This window comes from Anarrhichthys ocellatus, unplaced genomic scaffold (genome assembly GCF_004355925.1).
Source record: "Anarrhichthys ocellatus isolate YVR2014 unplaced genomic scaffold, GSC_Weel_1.0 scaffold11, whole genome shotgun sequence".
Taxonomy (NCBI): Eukaryota; Metazoa; Chordata; class Actinopteri; order Perciformes; family Anarhichadidae; genus Anarrhichthys; species Anarrhichthys ocellatus.
Window position 1 is genome coordinate 12,014,981 of NW_022280041.1, and position 18,041 is coordinate 12,033,021.

The 18,041-nt window shown below is 43.0% G+C and overlaps 2 protein-coding genes across 2 annotated transcripts in view; one reads left to right on the forward strand and one right to left on the reverse strand.

The window, feature by feature from the left end:
- sox19b (SRY-box transcription factor 19b) overlaps positions 1-3,824 on the forward strand; it is a 6,011-nt gene extending 2,187 nt beyond the window's left edge. The window contains exon 2 of the mRNA XM_031851480.1: positions 1,208-3,824. Within this exon, the coding sequence (XP_031707340.1) occupies positions 1,208-1,469 (262 nt within the window). The 3' untranslated portion in view covers positions 1,470-3,824. The remainder of the gene's footprint in view (positions 1-1,207) is intronic.
- An 11,337-nt stretch (positions 3,825-15,161) lies between these two features.
- Positions 15,162-18,035, reverse strand: mpdu1b (mannose-P-dolichol utilization defect 1b). Its single transcript, XM_031851472.1, has 3 exons — positions 17,972-18,035; positions 16,005-16,115; positions 15,162-15,890 (listed from the first exon to the last, which is right to left on the reverse strand). Exons 1-3 carry the CDS (start codon positions 18,020-18,022, stop codon positions 15,768-15,770), a joined length of 285 nt encoding a protein of 94 aa, XP_031707332.1. The 5' UTR covers positions 18,023-18,035; the 3' UTR covers positions 15,162-15,767.
- Positions 18,036-18,041: the final 6 nt, after the last annotated feature.

Below are 18,041 nucleotides of genomic sequence, written 5' to 3' on the forward strand. Positions count from 1 at the left end.
CCCCCCCCCCCCCCCCCCCCCCCCCCTCAAAAAGTACAAAGCCTGAACACTTTAGATGGATGATGTGGAAATCTATTCCAGTATCTGATTATTCTAAAGCTTCCCTGAAAGATGATTTGCTTGTCAGACTTTGAATTGTGTTGGAAGCCAAAACTTGTTGATGTCCGTCCTCCTGTCCTGAATCACAGCAACGGACAAAGCTTTTCAAAAGGTTTCTTAAAGATTGGTCTTCACGACCACTTTTCAACAGATGCTCAGAAATCGTAGCAAATATATACTCGGTAAATTCAAATAGTATTAAAAAAATCTCTGTTGAATTTCTGTTATGTAGTATAAAACTAGAACCAATTAGCTTATTAGATGGTGCAGAGACAATTGGAATTAAGTAGGAAGTTGTCTGTTGGCAGGTGTCTCTACAACGACACCCCTCAGTCATTGGGAATGATCAAGTCCTATTCTCCCATTGTGTCTCCTGTTACCCCAAATCTGTCTGCTCGAGGGACTTTTAGAATTATTCATCCATCCCTTTCTTCTCCTGTTCACAAGTATAGTTGTAGAGAAGCAGCTCTAATGTCCTGTTATCCATATTGGCTTATCTTCACCGTCTTATTAAAACGTTTTTAGTCGGCAACTGACACCCGATGAAGCCGTGTCAAAAGACCAATGATGTGACTGCGATCACGAGCCCTCGCCACCTAAAGATGCGTTTACTTCTCTTATTGGTGAAAAGCAGAGATCGTTTGCATTGTGTCGCGCATAAAGTAGCACAAAATGGTGAACGAATGATTTAAAATGTAACTTTCCTCAACCTGTGAAAAGAAAGTTTTGCTTCAGTTGGTGTGAGATGAACGTTGGGACATCAGATAAACGACAGAAGATGCAAGTCAAAGTGTTTCAGTGTTGCTGATTGTCATCATCAGGATCTAAATACTTGGTCTATATTAAAGTGTTTTTTATGGGATAAAAGAAGACATTCAGAATTAAGGTGCTGAAAGTGAGTAAAGAATACTTGAAATGAGTCTTGATTTGTTACGTTACACAGTAATCATGATTTGTAACATCTGTTTCTGATGCAGCCAGAGATGGTGTGCAGTTGACATTTTTTAAAATCTCTTTGGCATCACAGCATCCTACAGATCCATTGACTGAATGAGGAACGGTGACAGTGCATTTATTAACCATTATCGTAACATCCTGTCCCCTACAGCCCCATGTCGTACAGCAGCAGTCCCCAGCAGCCGAGCCCTGTCACCATGTCCATGGTGAAGGCAGAACCGGTGTCCCACTCACCTCCGACGGGGACGCCCAACCACCACCGGGGCCCTCTGCAGGGAGACCTCAGGGACATGATCAGCATGTACATCCCTGGACCAGGGGGGGATGCCGGCGACCCCTCAGCAGCACAGAGGGGCTACACCAGCGTCCAGCAGCACTACCTCTCCGGAACCGTCCCACTCACACACATCTAGGACTTGAAGTGGGAGTCACGGGGGTAGTGGTGGGGCGGGGGGGGGGGACCTGAGTGGGAGGACCAGAAATGCTCACGGTGCACAACTGGCTGTACAGGAGATGGGAGTCGGTGTGGGGGACTTTATAGACGGGCAAAGAGACACAAAGAGACGTGACGGAACAAACGCAGTTCCCAGACACAACTCTATTTTGATTCATTGAAAAGCTGTTTTTCTACCTCTTTGGTGCCACACAAGTTAAGATAAATGCCACACACACCCACCACACGTACAGAGCGGAGACTCCTCCCTGCCCCACCTGCCTCCAGCAGACTTCTCTCCACGAAGGACTGCAGTGAAGACCAAGCCCACGTCTGTTTATTGTGTACATATGAGGAAATGTTCTGTCTTTTTCTGTCTTCTTGTCTTTTTATATTTTAGAAACTTATCCATTAGAAGTCAAAAGACTCCTCTTTTTTTTATTTTTTAAATACCACTTTAAAACACTTGTGACAGTGGCACTCATGACGGCTCCACCATACCCAGTCGGTGCCGGGTAGCTGGTTTATTTGCCTGCTGTCCACAGCACAGGGACTAAAGCGACCTGGCAGCCCGGTCGGTGGATCACAATCGCTCAGCTGGTGACGGACAAATCACCCGAGCTGAATCGCTCTGGTTGTTGTTGGTTGTTGCTGCCCTGATGCGTGAGCGGAGCTAGAGAGCAGCCGGGTGCCGGTGGGGATAAAGGGAAGGAAATGCACAACTTGAATGAAAGAGCTTTTTTTGGGGTGGGGGGGTGGGTTAAATGAACTCTTTGTACCTTGGATTTGGTTTTAGTACTCTTGTATTTTATTTTGAACTGATGAGATCTTGTTGGATGACACGGAAACCACCTGTTGGGACAATCAGCACTGCATCCACAGGAATAAACGGAACACACTGGCCTCTGCGATGCGTGGTGTCGCTTTAGAACGTAGAACCGGGCTGGTTCTAAACATTTCAGTCAGGTCTAGTGTCCCCAGTCTCTCCGCGTCACTGGATTTATTGTCTGGGAAAGAGGTGACACTGTTATTTGCTGCCTTTTGAGTTTTATTTGCTATAATTAGTTTTTAGAGTTGATATTTTTGACGTTATTGTTCAGAGGCGTTGTTCTGGCAGCATCCTGAGTCGCTCTGTGTATTCATTGTCACTTTGCTCTAGGCAAGAGTTGTATTGTTTTATAGGCTTTTCAGTAAGTGAATGAAATTTGATATGAAATGCTACAGTTCAGTGGTTTTATTCCAAAATAACAGATTAAGATTTACACATTCTGTCTTCCACCAAGTAAACTGGATTGACAGAAGGCCTACCAGGCATGTGTTTAACTCCCAGTGAAGAGAATGTATCCGAGTGAGTTTCAGATTAAATCTCCAGCAAATGTTTTTCAGATATTTACCTGATGGTAATTCTATCAATCTCTAGAAATGCGTGCTTTTAATCCTGGTTCTCTCAAACCGACAGTCCTGTTATTTCTTTGTTCTCCTGTCTAGCATGCTGTCTGGTTATAGTGCTGCTATGGACCTAAAGGGAACTTTTACTTTCAGACTCCAGAGAAACACTGTGAATATTGAATGTGGTAGATTATTCCAACTGTTTAACTTTGAAGCATTCCATTACTAACTCGACATGCACTGGAAACGGATGCCTTACTTATCTTTTTGACAAAGGGAGAGCGGTTTTATTAAAGTAATGCCTGAATGTTTACATTGTTACCCGAGTGTTTTAACTTTTTTACTGACTTGTATCTCTATTTTTTAGAATGAATTCTCTTGTATGTAAATGCTGCCATATACTAGTTACTGTATGTAGCATTCATGTAAATAATGTAAACATTTTTAGGCTCTTATACTAAGAGTCTCGACTCCTTTTTGATTATAAAAAAAATCTGTTATGGCATTCATGACAATATTAATAAAAAGTACAAATCCTTTTTTTCATTAATGTCCCGTTAACTGTATTTTATGAGTTAAGTGAAAAGCCTTTTCATCACATGACCAATGCATTCAGTGGCCACTTTATTAGGGACACTTGAACAAATGAATGCAGTCTTTTAAAAACCACTCAAGGTCCACTTACCAGCACTTTCTGGAGCTTTCTACCATATCGCATGTTTTTCATCAGCTGATGGAGTGTAATAAAGTGAACCTTATTTGTAGGCTAAGTTGATTCAGCTGTATGTTTATTTGTGTTGTACTGGTCATAATACCGGTGTTTTGTCCATTCATTTACATGAGGTGCAATATTGGAGTACAACCCTCAACATGCAGTCCTCCACCTCTAACGACCTCTATTCTGAACAGTTGGCTGTGTCAACAAAATAAAAAATCTATAAAGCTATAATTTGCTGAGCTGCTGTGTTGGATTGCATTACATTTTACAGGCGTACCAAATAAAGTGGCCACTGAGAATAAGTGTTTATAGTAATCTATATACTGCTTTAGAGCACCAAACCAGTGTCAAGTAAGTTTTATCCCCTTAAAAGCATGTCAGTGTTTTATACAAGCACTACATGTGTCACATCTTTACATTTGTCTTATAGCATAACGTTCATATGATATGGAACTCTGACCACTTAGACCGAACTACAAATGTTTAACTCATCACAGTGAACGTCACATCTGCAATAGTTTTTGTCAAACTGGGATTATTGGTGCGGGTGGATTTAAAAAGAATGATGCAGACTCAATAAGTCTGTTCACTGTGTTTAAGACACTTTTCATTGCTCTCAGAAATGAATGGAAATCAATAACAACCTGCAACAGTAGAAAAACTGCATTTCAAATATTTAACAAAATCATCTTTAATTTCTAAAACACATCCGGGTGATTATGAAACTGGTCCGCAATGTTCCTGCGTGCGTTCACATTTCTCAGTACTATTGTATCGGCCAATCATGAACGTGTATTGTCTGACGTGATCGCTCATAGTTATTGTATCTTCGTGCTTATTATTTCATCTCTCCTTTCTCACAAACCCCGTCTGCATCGGTGGAACTGGTTATCTGCGCGTCGTTTCTCAGCTGTTGCTTCAAACATGACCTCATCCACCCGAATCATTAGGAGCAAATAAGAATGGCATACCAGCAATCAAAAGCGACCTCTCCCCACTTCTCACAGCGTCTTCACAGGCGGAGCCGTCAGCTCCGAGTGGAAACCTCGGGACAAAAGTGAACATTAGCGGGAGAACATGGGTGTCTTGCCGGGGTGGGAAGATGTGATGGGTGAGGGGAGGGGGGCAGTCTATAGTGCCTTGGATGATTTAAAGCTCGATTATTTACTTTCTTATCTTTACCCTCTTTTAAAATTCACTTTCCCCGTTCCCCTCCTCCCCCCACGTCTCTCCACACAGAAAGCGGGTGGATGGCCCGTTCGTAATTGGCCGTGTCGGAGGCGCATTGTCCGAGGCTTTTCAGGCCGCAGGTGCATATAGTAAAGCCGGAGTCTCCGCTCCTCCCCCGGGCGTCTTTGTTCCCTCTCCCTGCTTCCCCCCACTCCCCCGCCGGGCAGAAAATTAGGGCTGCTTTTTGGGGCTTCGTCCTCTGGCTTAACCCTTTCACCGACCGCCGCCTTTCTCATGGAAATGGGAGAGAACCCCGCACCGGCTAATCGGTCACTGAGGGGAGGGGAGAGGAGGGGGGAGGAGGGGGAGAAGAGACGAGGGCAGCAGGATCAACCGGAGGAGGAGGAGAACGGAGAACAGATGTAAGGGGGGGGGGTGTAGCTTGTATCATGCAGCTTCTCAAACTATAAGTGAAAGTGATTTCACAGGTGATGGGATATGATACATTTTAGCTCATGTACAGTTAATTATGAAACTTCATGGACTGCTTTAGACTTTTATTTTACTAAATAAAAGTCCAACACAAATAAAAGTCCAAAAAGGAATAGTATAAAAGTCCAACTTTTAGTCCAACTCTTCCTTCCTGGTCCCCCAGAACCCCACCTGGAACTTCCTGAGTCTCTCAAGGATCCCTTGACCCTCATTAAGAACCTTTGGAACTACCTCAAGGGCTCAAGGGACCAAATTGACATAAAGCAGGGTTCTTTATGTCTACACGCCTGGTTAAATAATAGTAGGATGAAATAGATGAATTCATAAAACTTCAAAAGAATTTTAGTTTTGAACTTGGGAATATCGATGTAATCCAGCTCTCTTTTAACAAGTCAGTGAAAAGCTGAGCAAAGCCTCTATTGTGCACAGTTCATTTGATTCTGCTGCTGTGAAGCATTCTAGTATTTCAGACTGGAGATACGTGGATAGAAATTCTTCAACAAGTGAAAGTTTGATTAGCACCTTTTCACCTCTTTTTGGCGGCCGGCGTATTTGCAGGTTGAATTTGGCACAGTACCAAAGCAACGTCTCTTGCCCTGTAACCAGCGGAAGTTGGAGCATATATGTGGGTTGTTTTGGCTGTGGTCCATGGGCGGGGAGGGGATGGGGTAGGGAGAGTGGGTGGAGAAGGGGGTGGAGGGAGTGTCAATGGAAAGGATTTTCTGGTCCAATACATCCCATCACTTAGCAACGAGCAGTGAGGCTTCAACAAGTGGTTGCCATGGATCTGCAGAGAGTGACTTAAAAGTCTCCACAAAGAGCTGTAGTCAGCCTCTGTGTGTGTGTGTGTGTGTGTGTGTGTGTGTGTGTGTGTGTGTGCGTGTGTGTGTGTGTGTGTGTGTGTGTGTGTGTGTGTGTGTGTGTGTGTGCGTGTGTGTGAGTGTGAGAGAGTTTATGAGTGAGAATCAGGTGGTGGTTACCAACAGGGTTTTTTTTTTTTTTTTAAAGTGCGAGTCGGCATTTACTGGTGACACAATCTAGTTATAACCTCTATGTGTTTTTTACAAGCGCCTGGATTTGAGTCCCAGCTCGTCTCCTGCGAAGTTAATTTATGCTCGCTCACTGGCAGGTCAAGCTCTCATTCACTGGCTGCTGTTGTCTCTTTCTTCAATGAACATTCCAACAAGTAAGAGGAGGAATTAGGAATTATATCAGCACAAAAAGACAGGAATGAGTTTGGCAACACTGCTCCAGGAAATCACCACTTCAAAAGCAGTCATGGAAAAGCGGCCTGGATTTTTAATGTATATCCTGCAGCATTCCCGCAGGAGCCCAGACCCCAACTCTTATCTGCATGCACAGCAGGGCAAACACCGTCCTATGTACACACACATGCACGTAGACTTAGACATGTAAACACATGAACAGGAGAGGCAGAAGAGGATTAGACCTGCATGAAAAATGTATTTGAGTTCAGGCAACAGGTGAAAAATGTGTTTCACATTAAAGTCTAAATTCTGACTTTATTCTCATTATTCTGACTTAATCTCAAAATTCTGATTTTATTCTCAGAATCCCGACTTTATTGTCACAAATCTGACTTGACTTTAAATCTCAGAATTCTGACTTTATTTTCCCAATTCAGAATTCAATCTGATTTTATTTTTGAGAATTCTGACTTTATTCTCAGATTTCTGATTCAAACGCAGGATTCTGATTATATTTTCACAAATCTGACTTTAATCTCAGAACTCAAACTTTACACTCAGAACTCAAATACATTTTTAATGTGGCCCAAATCCTCTTCCGTAGTTTGAAGATCAGAATTGTATCAAAATTCTACTAAAAACTCCCTCTCATTAGATGCTAATGTCGAGCTGTACAAACGTTTGTATTGTATCCTCTTCATTCTCATGTGTACTGACACGGTCCTTACATTAACGCATCCCCTCACTGCCTGGGACCTACTGAAGTTAGAAACCATGGGGCTCCTGCACCCTTCCAATCCATCCTTTTTATACAACACAGTTAATCGGTGCTGAACAAAGCATGCAAGAGCTTCAGAGGAAAGAGCATTTAGATCTGCTCACAACTACGTTATAGTGCGTCATCAACCATTTATCAATCCTATATATACTGCTGATAAATACTAAATAGGGGCATAAAGAATAGTGTTACCCGAACCTGCCTTATAGAGACACATCTGGCCTCTATGACAGTTAAAGGACGGGTTGAAAAGTTTTTCAAGTCTGTCTTAAAACATTAGTCAGGTGCCCGTGTGAACATTGATACAGGTTTTGTTTCCTGTAATCCTTCCTCCTGTTCATACCGACGACCAAAAATCCCCACCAGTGTGATGAGGGACAACATTCACAGTTCTTGATACGTTTTAAGCTCACCAGAAGTTAACATGAGGCCTCAGCAGTCTGAGTTATTAACGATAATGATAAAAACAACAGCAATCGATTGACAAAAATAAACGTTATTTGTACAGCACCTTTCATACAACAAAAGCAAAACAAAATGCTTTATGATAAGGGAAAATAGACATAGAATGCAAAAAAACAGGGTAAATAAAATAAATATAAGAACAAATTGGCAGTCACAGCCTCTTTAGTACAACATTCCCTCTTTTTGTTTCTATGTTTCCACTGCAGCTCACCAGGAACACTGCCCGGGGGAAACTCAAAGTGTTTATTTTGTATGTAAGTACATTGAGAGCCATGGAAACCAGAGTGAAATCCCTTGTGTATGAAAAACACAATTGGCTAATAAAGATGACTCTAATAGTGGTTGTGATTCTAATGAACTATTAATATAAATGTGATATTAATCTAATCTTAAGTAGGGTTGTAACCGTAAACCCAGACCCTGAAGAACCGAAGGCTTTTGCACACCCAACATTCACACCCTCCTCCATACGGCCGGTTGGGACGAGCTCCGGCGTTGTTTGCCGACACGCAGGTGAATAGGTGGGCGTCTGCCGTTTCGACAGCTCTCCGCTTCACTTGTGATGAACGTCAGCCCATGAACACAAGATCTGCCGCATTTTTGAGCGTGCAAGCGGGTGGCACGCAATACCTGGGAGGGCACGCACACGCACACAGCGAGGCTGAGCGGGATAAAGGTGCGATAGGAATCATTGTTTTGTCTGAGAACTGCAGAGGTCACATACTCCATTAGGGGGGGGGGGACACACGTGTGCAAACAACAATCTTCTACTAAAACACATGTGTTTGGTTGGAGCATGCCTTCCACCACATAAAAAAAAACTTAATCAACGTTTACGAAAAGGCAACACACTTGCAGGACTCGAAGCGGAACCGTTTTTCAGAAACGGGAGTCTCTGAATCGGACGGACCACCATGACGGCCAGCAGGGCTGTCAGCAGATACAGGCCCCACCGCCACTAATAGAGGGAAGTGTTTGCTAAGCCATGAAAGACTTGACTGACAGGTAACCCTAATGAGGTATGTGTGTGCAGAAGGTGGGGAGAGGCACACCCTGAGGTGAGGAGAAAGGTGGATGTGTGGGAGGAGTGGCTGGAGGAAGGAGCGGCAAAGCTTCTGTTTTCTGTGTTTGTGTGCCCACAGATTTAACCAACTATGATTAATGTGACCACAGGTGTTTGCTACGTTTGTGGGAATCCGCAGAGACGGAGACTGATAGCGTTAGTATATCAGAAGGGCTTGAATTAGTACAAACATGTGGCCTGTAGCAGGACTCAACGTTGACTTTCAGAAGTGGGCATCAGCTTCTTGGTTGCCAAAACTTGAAAACACGATTGCTATTTTTAGCTTCATAATGAAAATCTTGCATGCAGGGGTGTTTACGGGCCGTCAATGGGTGTGCCAGCTTTTGCAGCCTCCGCCTCATTATGTGAGCGCTACCTTGAACTAGTGAACATGAAGCGTGGCTTATTGAGGTGTTGAGTCATTGGCTTTGCAGAATCATTTTCTGTCCAGCTCAAAGATGCCGGATTACTTTGCCTCCCACATTATCCCTGTTCGTTCAGGTTCATCTGGTTCTTTCCTCTCAATTTGCTTGTGCGTCCGTGACGTTGACAATGCCGTCAAGGAACTTTACTCAAACTTTTCTTCTATCGTTCCTGAAAGAGACGCCTGTACACACCCAAGTTCACTCACCAACGCACGTGCAGCGTTGTCTGGTTCCCGTTCTGACTGTTACAGCAATATTTAAATATCACTAATGCAACAAATGTTAAAAAATGCATTTACTTTGTGGTGCATGTTTTGCTGTTTGCAGTCCCGCCGTTGCCACTGATGGCAACCAAAGGCCAAGAGTTGGTTGCCAAATGTAACTTTGTAGAGTTACAAGCCAAAAAGCAGCGTCAGGCTAATGTTTTCCCTCTGAACCGCTCAGTTAACTGCTTGAGGTTCCAAGAGGTGACATAATCCAACATTTCATAACAAGTGAGGACAGAAAATACATATAGACTTAGCAATAGTAGCACAATGGCTCGAGGCGGAGCTGCTGTTCTCAGTATTGGCCCTTTGACCGGTATCGTGTATGGCTGTGAAAACGCCCTGCGTGTCTAGATGTTCTGATAAACACATGTTTACCACACTCACCGTGAACCTCGGTGATGAAGCCTTTCGGGCGGATGAAAGGAGTGTCGGCGCACTTCATCTTCATCAGTGTTTCCATTCTCCTCCACTCCATTCAGCATGGTTTTTTTTTTTGCAGATCGTCCGAGATGGTTAAACGCAGCTTGTTGATGAGTCTGATATGAAGAGCCCACACATAAGTCAGATCGCAGGTGCGATAGAGATTTCAACAGGAACCCTCACATTATCTTCAAAACGTTGCTCATAGATGCCTCAGAAGTCTGAACAAAGACCTTAACCTCCCCTCCAAATGTTAGATTTAAAGGGAATAAAAAATGTTTCCCCATGTTTAATTATGCTAGCAGGTCTCATCCTGCAGTAGAAACAGGTAGTTGGCTGTTTTCCATTCTATCTGGTCCACTACGATCAACTTTTTTGTTCCTTTTTGTTTTATTGTTGCTCCGTTCCCTTTTAGTTTCAGGACGGAGTAGATTTGCTCACTCACAAATATTCTGCAGGTCGAGGCTTTATTTGGGGATGTACTTTAGTTGGAAGATCAGATTTTCATTTTAGGTACAGATTCCAGTATAAATTAATGTTTTGTAAGGTTTTGTTGCTAAAAACAAGTAGCTACGCTACTCACCGTTTTCTGCCCACTCTGGTGCCCTCGGCAAGACATTCACTGGTGCCCCTGAGGGCATTCAGCTGTTAATATACAAATAATTTGGCTAATTTTTGTTTAGCTCAGTCGACTTCTAATCTGTGTCATCCACCTGTCTGTCAATTAGCACCTTTACGTGCACACTAGCAGTGTTTTTAGCTGTGCACGTGGTCATTTTAGCTGTTAACCCCAGATGGCCAACACCTAAACCTCACAAAACATCTCGATCGGTCCTGATCTTGGATCAGTAGACTGGCTAAGGACATTTGTTTCACTTCAGGGTTGATATCACTATTCATCTTTATAATTTATTTTACCATGTGAGTCCAGTTTAGAGTGTTGTAATCTTATGACAGGTAACCCGTGGCTCACCTGTACCTAAAACATTAGCTTTAGCGAGGTTAGCACAGAGCAGCAGTGGAGTGGTGAGCCTAGTCTGACGCTAACGAGGGAAGAAAGACCTCCCAAGATGAAAAGTGGCAGGTGATCGGGCCCAGCGAACACACCAATCTGCACCATCTCCGCTCCACAATCAGACATGAGCCAGCCTGCGGCTACTCGGCCCTCCCACCCCCTCCCCCCCTCACCCATCTCTCTCATTAAAAGAAGTTTCCCTTTCTTTTCCTTTTTAACGAAACGCTGCTGTTGATCCCAGGCAGCCAACCTACCCTGTCCCTTTCCCTGAACTCCGGCACACACCCGTTAGCATGGTGAAGAAAAGGTTGTTCAACAGAGAGTAGAATGGTGACGCAGGTGATGCGACACACCCTCTGCATCCATATTGGCCAACATCTCTTGATGGCTTTAAACAACTGTGGTACAAAATGTGCATTTCGTTTGTTTTTTCTTTAAGGCGCTTAACTTTAAATTGCTTATTATTATTTCCACCAGGAGATTATGTATTCGGTCGGGCATGCGTGTGTGAGTGATTCACACTTTTAGAAAACACATTTTATTGACATTTTGTACCGTCATTGACCGCTGACAAGTGCTACAGAATCAAAAGGCATTTCCGGCAATCGGCCGGCCTGAAAACATACTAAGTCTGTTGCAGGCTTCATTTTGGCCTTTCTCGTCGCTCAAACACTGTCAAAAGTTTGGTCTCATTTTGAATCTGAGCAACTACATATTAATCCCATACCGATATGTTATGATCCATACCAGATGAATAAATCCTCGTTTTGTGTTATCTTGTCCGACACTTATTTTTTTTTCATCTACAGTATATGTGGTGTGGACGTCACAGTAGCATTAGAATTGTAGCATAGATTTATGCAAAAGGACCATGCACTGTGTAAAGTGTTTGTAGCAAAACGCTAATTTACAACACCTATCCACAGGAGGTTATAAAAAAAAAATAGAAATAGAGAGAAATAAAATAGAAAAAGAAAAGAAAATCATCTAAAATACGTCCACAAATGCATCCACATAAACATACACAAGATACAAAGTACATGTGTGTCTGCGGGGGATATTAGGTGTGAGAACATAATGTAGATTGGTTCCTGATTTAATCTATTAAAAACATTATAACTGTGTTGCATCTTGACTGTTAGGGAGCTGGAGGGACAATTGAGGTGGATTCATCTCTTTTTAGTTTGACACTCGGCTGAATCACTCTCCTAGCTTCATCTGTGACACGTTAGGAATTTGTTCTTTAGTAAAGTCAGCTTGTTAGATAGCACACCATAGATAAGCCAACAATGTTGCATTAAACACACCGTGTATTCAACTCTTTTCCTAACCGTAACCAAATGCTGTGAAGTAACTCAACACAACCATACTGAAGCTGAACTACGCTTTAGTCGCCATGAGTGGATATTGTCCTCATCCTGCCACTCGAGACATGCTCATTACAAACCTTTCCTCATTATGTACTTACTGTTGGCATATAGTTATCATTTATAGACTTCTGAGCTCCTAAGTCACTCACAAACTAAAGATGGAAAAAACAGAAAGTGACAGCCCAAGTTGAGTCAATAAGTGCTCATTAGCTGCTCTTAAACTGTGCATTGCAGCAGAAGTAGTGGAACATGATGATACTGCAAAGTGTGAAAAGTTTTTTAAAAATAAAGGCAGAAACAGTGAGTGGTGAGGGAAGAAAGATGCAGTGTTTCAGTCCGGGTTCATTCCCAGTCAACAGCAACAGCAACCTCTGCTGTCTCGAGTGGTAACTACATTAACTCTGTTGCCATCAGAGTGGTGAAGGGTCCCTCACTATTCTAATTAATCGAAGGGGAACGGACAGGGACGGAGAGGAAAGGAGACATGTCTTCAAGTGAGGAGAAAAGACTTTCCTTTTCCCGTGTGACACCCCCCTGTTGTGCACACGGCTTATCTGATTACCGAGACCGAAGACATCTGAACCCTCGGCACCCTCACCAAAGAGCCCACTGAGAGTGACTGGCAACAGGTAAGGGTCTCGCCTCTGCAGGGGCGACAAGTCAAGCCATGGTAACCGGCGGTCAGTGAGTGACGTGTGAATATGCCCCAGTGGTGTTTCCGTCCACATCATCTTCTCACACCGTGGAAAATACAGTCTGATGGCCAGTGTTAGTTGAATCCTTTCTTCAGCAGCTCTGAATGTGGGGTCTCTGCCCCCCCCTCCCCCAACCCTACTGTCCCTCTTGCCCCAAACTATTCACTTGTCTGTGCCCATGCTCACCTGGACGGGCCTGTTTATATGTTTGGACCAGTACAAGAAGGGTCAGAGTTGACTGACCTTGCTGAGGAGGCTTAGGTGGTTTAACATCTGTGGTATTAGGACCAGGGTTTTTGTTAGTACAGGCACAAGTCTTAAAAAGGAGCTTTTGTTTTTTGGATACCCTCATCCGAGGTAGAATAAAACAAGACCTTGTTTTTAAAATCAAACAAACTTCAGACATACAGAGGCACCATTTAGCGTCTGTAGCTACCAACTAACTCCATTGTAAACTCTGCTCACCCAGGAGGCCGCAGTGTGTGTCTCGTGTGAAACTAAAAAGTCAACGCTGACTTATTTTGTCAAATCAGTCATTAGTCACTTGACTCGTTAGTCGGTCAAGCCAACGTCAATCACGTTCTTTTGCTAAACCAAACGAAGTAGATTTGCTGCCAAAACCTAACTTCCTGCAAAGATGGAAGTTTATTTTGAAATAACACTATGCATGTAACAGGTGGAAATGACATGCAGTCCCTGACACTCCAAAAACGGACGCTAGAGGGGCACATAGAGCGTCATACTCTGAAGTGTAGGGCCACTGGTTGAGGAGATGGGAGTGAGAATGTGTTGATTGTTTTATAATTTATCATGATGGTCACAACAGAAGTATTTTATAGTGCAAAATACAGCAAAAAGGGATGAAATGCATGTATTGACCCACCCTCAAATGTGCAAAATGAAACAACTCTGGGGATGGTGTTAGAGGGGGAGGGAGGAGTAAATATATGTAAGTAAAAAAATATATAAAGCCTACTTTAGGCTCCATCAACTCCATCAACTCCACGGAGCTCAACATTTCAAAAATATATCTCAATTTATAATGTTTAAACTACACATCCCAATCGCCACTATAATAGATACTGTTACCACCTTTAAAGATTGTGTACAGAATTTTGAAATTATTTTTAGTTTTTAAGTTCTTCTCATTTGCATACTCTATTCATTCTCTATGGAATTTGTTACAACTTATAAGGTAAGAAGTCGAATGAATAAGATACAAACACCATTCCACCTCCATTCCTTTAGTTATATCTCTGACTGACTCCATACTAAGACATACAAGACATTTAATGTGTTACATTTGTGTATGTAATGTATTTGTATTTATATTTTATTTCCCATGAACACGGACGGGCTTTTATTTTGAAAATACATTTGACGCAGGTTATGTACTTAATTTGATAGATAAAGGTGAATAGTGCAGACATGTTAACACCAAGATAAACAACGTGGAAGATAAACAAGTAACAAGGAGGAAGGGGGAGAGTATAGCGGGAGTTAAGCTCCTGTCAAGAGGGCAACAAGGTATCAACTGCATTCATGTGTTATTGTAAGGGACCTTACAATTATGGGGGCTGGTGTGGAATTCTGTTTATGGGAAATGATGAAACAACATATCATTACTGGCATCCAAGGTCAAAACTGTTTCAAATCATTTCCACAAAAATAAGCGTGATGATGAGAACGGTAATCGGAGGCCCTGGATGGGAAAAAATACAAGAGTGTAGTAGGTTGGAAATGCTACATGTTTAGTTTTTATTAAAGTCCCCCCCCCCCTATCTTTCTTATTAATAATTAAACTATTCTAACACTCTTCAGACTTTATATCGAGGTAATACACCATCACGTCAGTAGATGGCGCTTTGGTGCTGCTGTGGATCCATTCGAGCAGAGGTCTTCAACAGGGGGTCTGCAAATTTTTGGTTGATTAGAAAATTTTACTATTTTTAAATTTTGTTTTCCAAACATGAATCTGTCCATTATTTGAATAGTTCAGTATTGTATGTAAGATAACAGGTATGTTTATGCATGGCAGTGGCACGGCCACCCTACTCACTGTACCTTGCACATAACATGAATATATGGACCTGTGTATTATTTTAATAGCTTAGTATTGAATGCATAATAACAAAGTATGTTTATACATGGCACTAGGCCCAGTGTAATATAAAACACAATTTTATACAATATATATAGTCGGGGATCCCTGCTCCATCTCTCTATCAGTTTGGGGGTCCTTGGCCTGAATAACGTTGAAGACCCCTTCATTAGAGAGACCGTAGCTACAGGCTCCGCTCATGCGCAGCTCAGAATAAAACTAGCTCTGGCCTGAGCATGACGCCAACGTTGGTCCTCTCTCTGTATTAATCCACAGTTAGATCAGTTGGCTACACAGTGCTTGCTAGCCTGTGTAACCTTTGCTGCCGGTCCAGATTTCCCCTAGGTCTGGTGCCGGTAACAAGTACACTAAATGTTCCCAAACATTTGAACACACCAGTGTGAACGGAGCCTGACAGAGATGAGGATCAAGAGGAATGTAATCTCAGTGTATTACACAGCAGGGCAGTCTGGACCCAGCGACATAAAGCCAGCGGGCCCACATGGAAGATATATTTGGCATGTTCTGTTCACGTCCTTGCTTTAAAGTCAAATGTTTGTCCAGCAGATCCAATGTCCCCGCACTCCTCGGTGACTCTGTACAATTAGTTCAAGTTTTGAAGACACCTCTTGGAGAACGTCTAAAAGTTGGCTATGGAAAGAAACGTGCTGCTCTATGATTGAAGCTTAGTGTCCTTTGCCTACTCGCTCTTCTTCTTGCGTTCCGGGGAGCTGTTCCAGTAGTAGAGAACCTGCAGGGCGATGACGCCGTTACAGGCGGAGGATATGACGTAGGTGAGGGCCATCAGAGTGTCTCCAGTTTCCTGTAAGAAGGCGATATGGCTCAAAACTATTTACTTGTGCGACGTGAATGCAGGCTGATAATAAGAGAGTACTTTTCAACATATTACAGCGGGAAACACACACAGTCCTCTTACCTGCAGTGAGGTGAAGATGCGAGCGAGGGATCCAGCAAGCTGCAGGAAGACAGAGACAGCAGACAGCTGGCCAGTGTGCCCATTACGGAAGTTAGAGGCCGCCTGGATCAGCTGAGACACACACACACACACACGCACATACACACCGTCAGTCTCTCCTGCGTTATGTGTGTGTGTGTGTTCGCACATCTGCATTAGTTACCTTCCTTTACATTTTTGGTAAGTTCACAACATGGAAAGTCATTCTGCATTAGTTCCTGTTTGTACTTTAACTATGGAAACAAGCAACAATCAACGGATTACTGTCAATGCTAGTTAATTACTCTCAAAAATATTAGTCATTCATTCTGAAAAAACCCGTCTCAATAGATAGTTAAACACAGGAACACAGCACTGACTAGCAGACCGAAATGTCCGCTGCCAAATATGATGCAAAAAATAGAATTGATTCATTATATCAGTGGTGGGCCGTCAGGGCCTGCAAGGCCTTCTCTGCTGGCCTAAACAGAATCACAGTTATAGCTATTTTATAATTTAATATTTTTTCTTAAATACACTACATGTATTATAATTTATAAAAATATTTTCCCCATTATCTTATTTTCTCATTGCACAGCTACTGTCTTCCTCAGTTGCTCTGCTTCCAGTGCAGCTTGTTTTAAGTAGAGCTTTTATCCAATCAGATTTCACCTCTGTGTCTCTAGGTAAGAACAGAGGCCCGAGGCCTGCAGACTTACAAGTGCATCCATGTGCAGTTTAAGTGAATGGGGACGACATTGTTGATTGTCATAGTCTTCAACCAATAAGATCAGTTTGACACGTTGGGCGTATTCTTTGACGTGCATGGAAGAAATGATGACATTTTTTGCATTTTGCTTGGTGTAGATTATTATTTTTTTTTACCTGGCTTTGTTTTTTAAACAGTCAATGGCTGACGGAGGAGGAGAAATGGATTTGTGAGTTGGGATCATTTAACTGGGATGAAACTCTTTGTCAACAAAGAAAGGAGCATGGAGTTTGGTAAGTCAAGTGCGTTTGTTTTTTTATATCTAATATCTGAATGGCCTGTCCCCTTGAGTGTGTGGCAGAATGCGTGTTGCTGCTGTTGTAAGCTAGTTAGCGTAGCCTCCCAGAACACTTGCGGAGCCCCAGCTGTTTTTTGTTGTGGTGTTTTTTTGTTCCAGTTCAGAGGTCACACATACAGAGGTCACACATACCGTTGTCTCCTACATCAGTGATTCTCAACTGGTGGGTCACGGACCCGTTTTCGGTGGGTCACGGGCCTTTGCATGACAAAAATAAATAAAAATAAATCTTGTGCTTTTATTTTGAAGGATATTTTTTATGCAGCGGAATTATTCCAGGATTTACGGCACTTGTTCAGCGGTGCAGGAAAAACACCGACCAATGTGTTGTGAATCACATCACGTGATGCAGCTCAGCCAATCAAATATGGGTATTCTGACAAGTTTCCTGACTCGAGTGAGATGTACACACACCGTGACACACGGGGCTGAGACGAGGAAAGACATAGCAGAGCAGGACGATTGTTGTATGCGTTGTGAAAGTAAAATCATAAGACGGTTTTCAAAAGAGAAAAGTGGATCGCGGATGTGGCTTGTTTTTAAGGGGTGATGGTGGGTCCCGCAGCCAGACCAGTTGAGAACCACTGTCCTACATGGGCGCAGAAAACATTATATTCACCACGCTTTGAGCTTCTGCATTTTCCAAATGCACTAATATTATTCAAACGTATTGTTCGGTTTGTAAGCCTCGTACCGAGCGGTTTAATACGTATACATAAATAGTTACAGCCCTAGAAACGAATAATAACTGTGGCGCCATCATGAGGTTATAAGGTGGTATTTCAGCTGCAGACAGCAGTGAAGGCCCAGGTATAAAATGCACGGCCCGCCACTGCATTATATATTACTATAAATGTATTAGAATTGTGTGGCCTCGCCTACCCTGCCGACGATGCCGGATGGCAAGGCCTGTAAGGAGGTAACCACTGACATGGGAGTGACTGGAGACAGC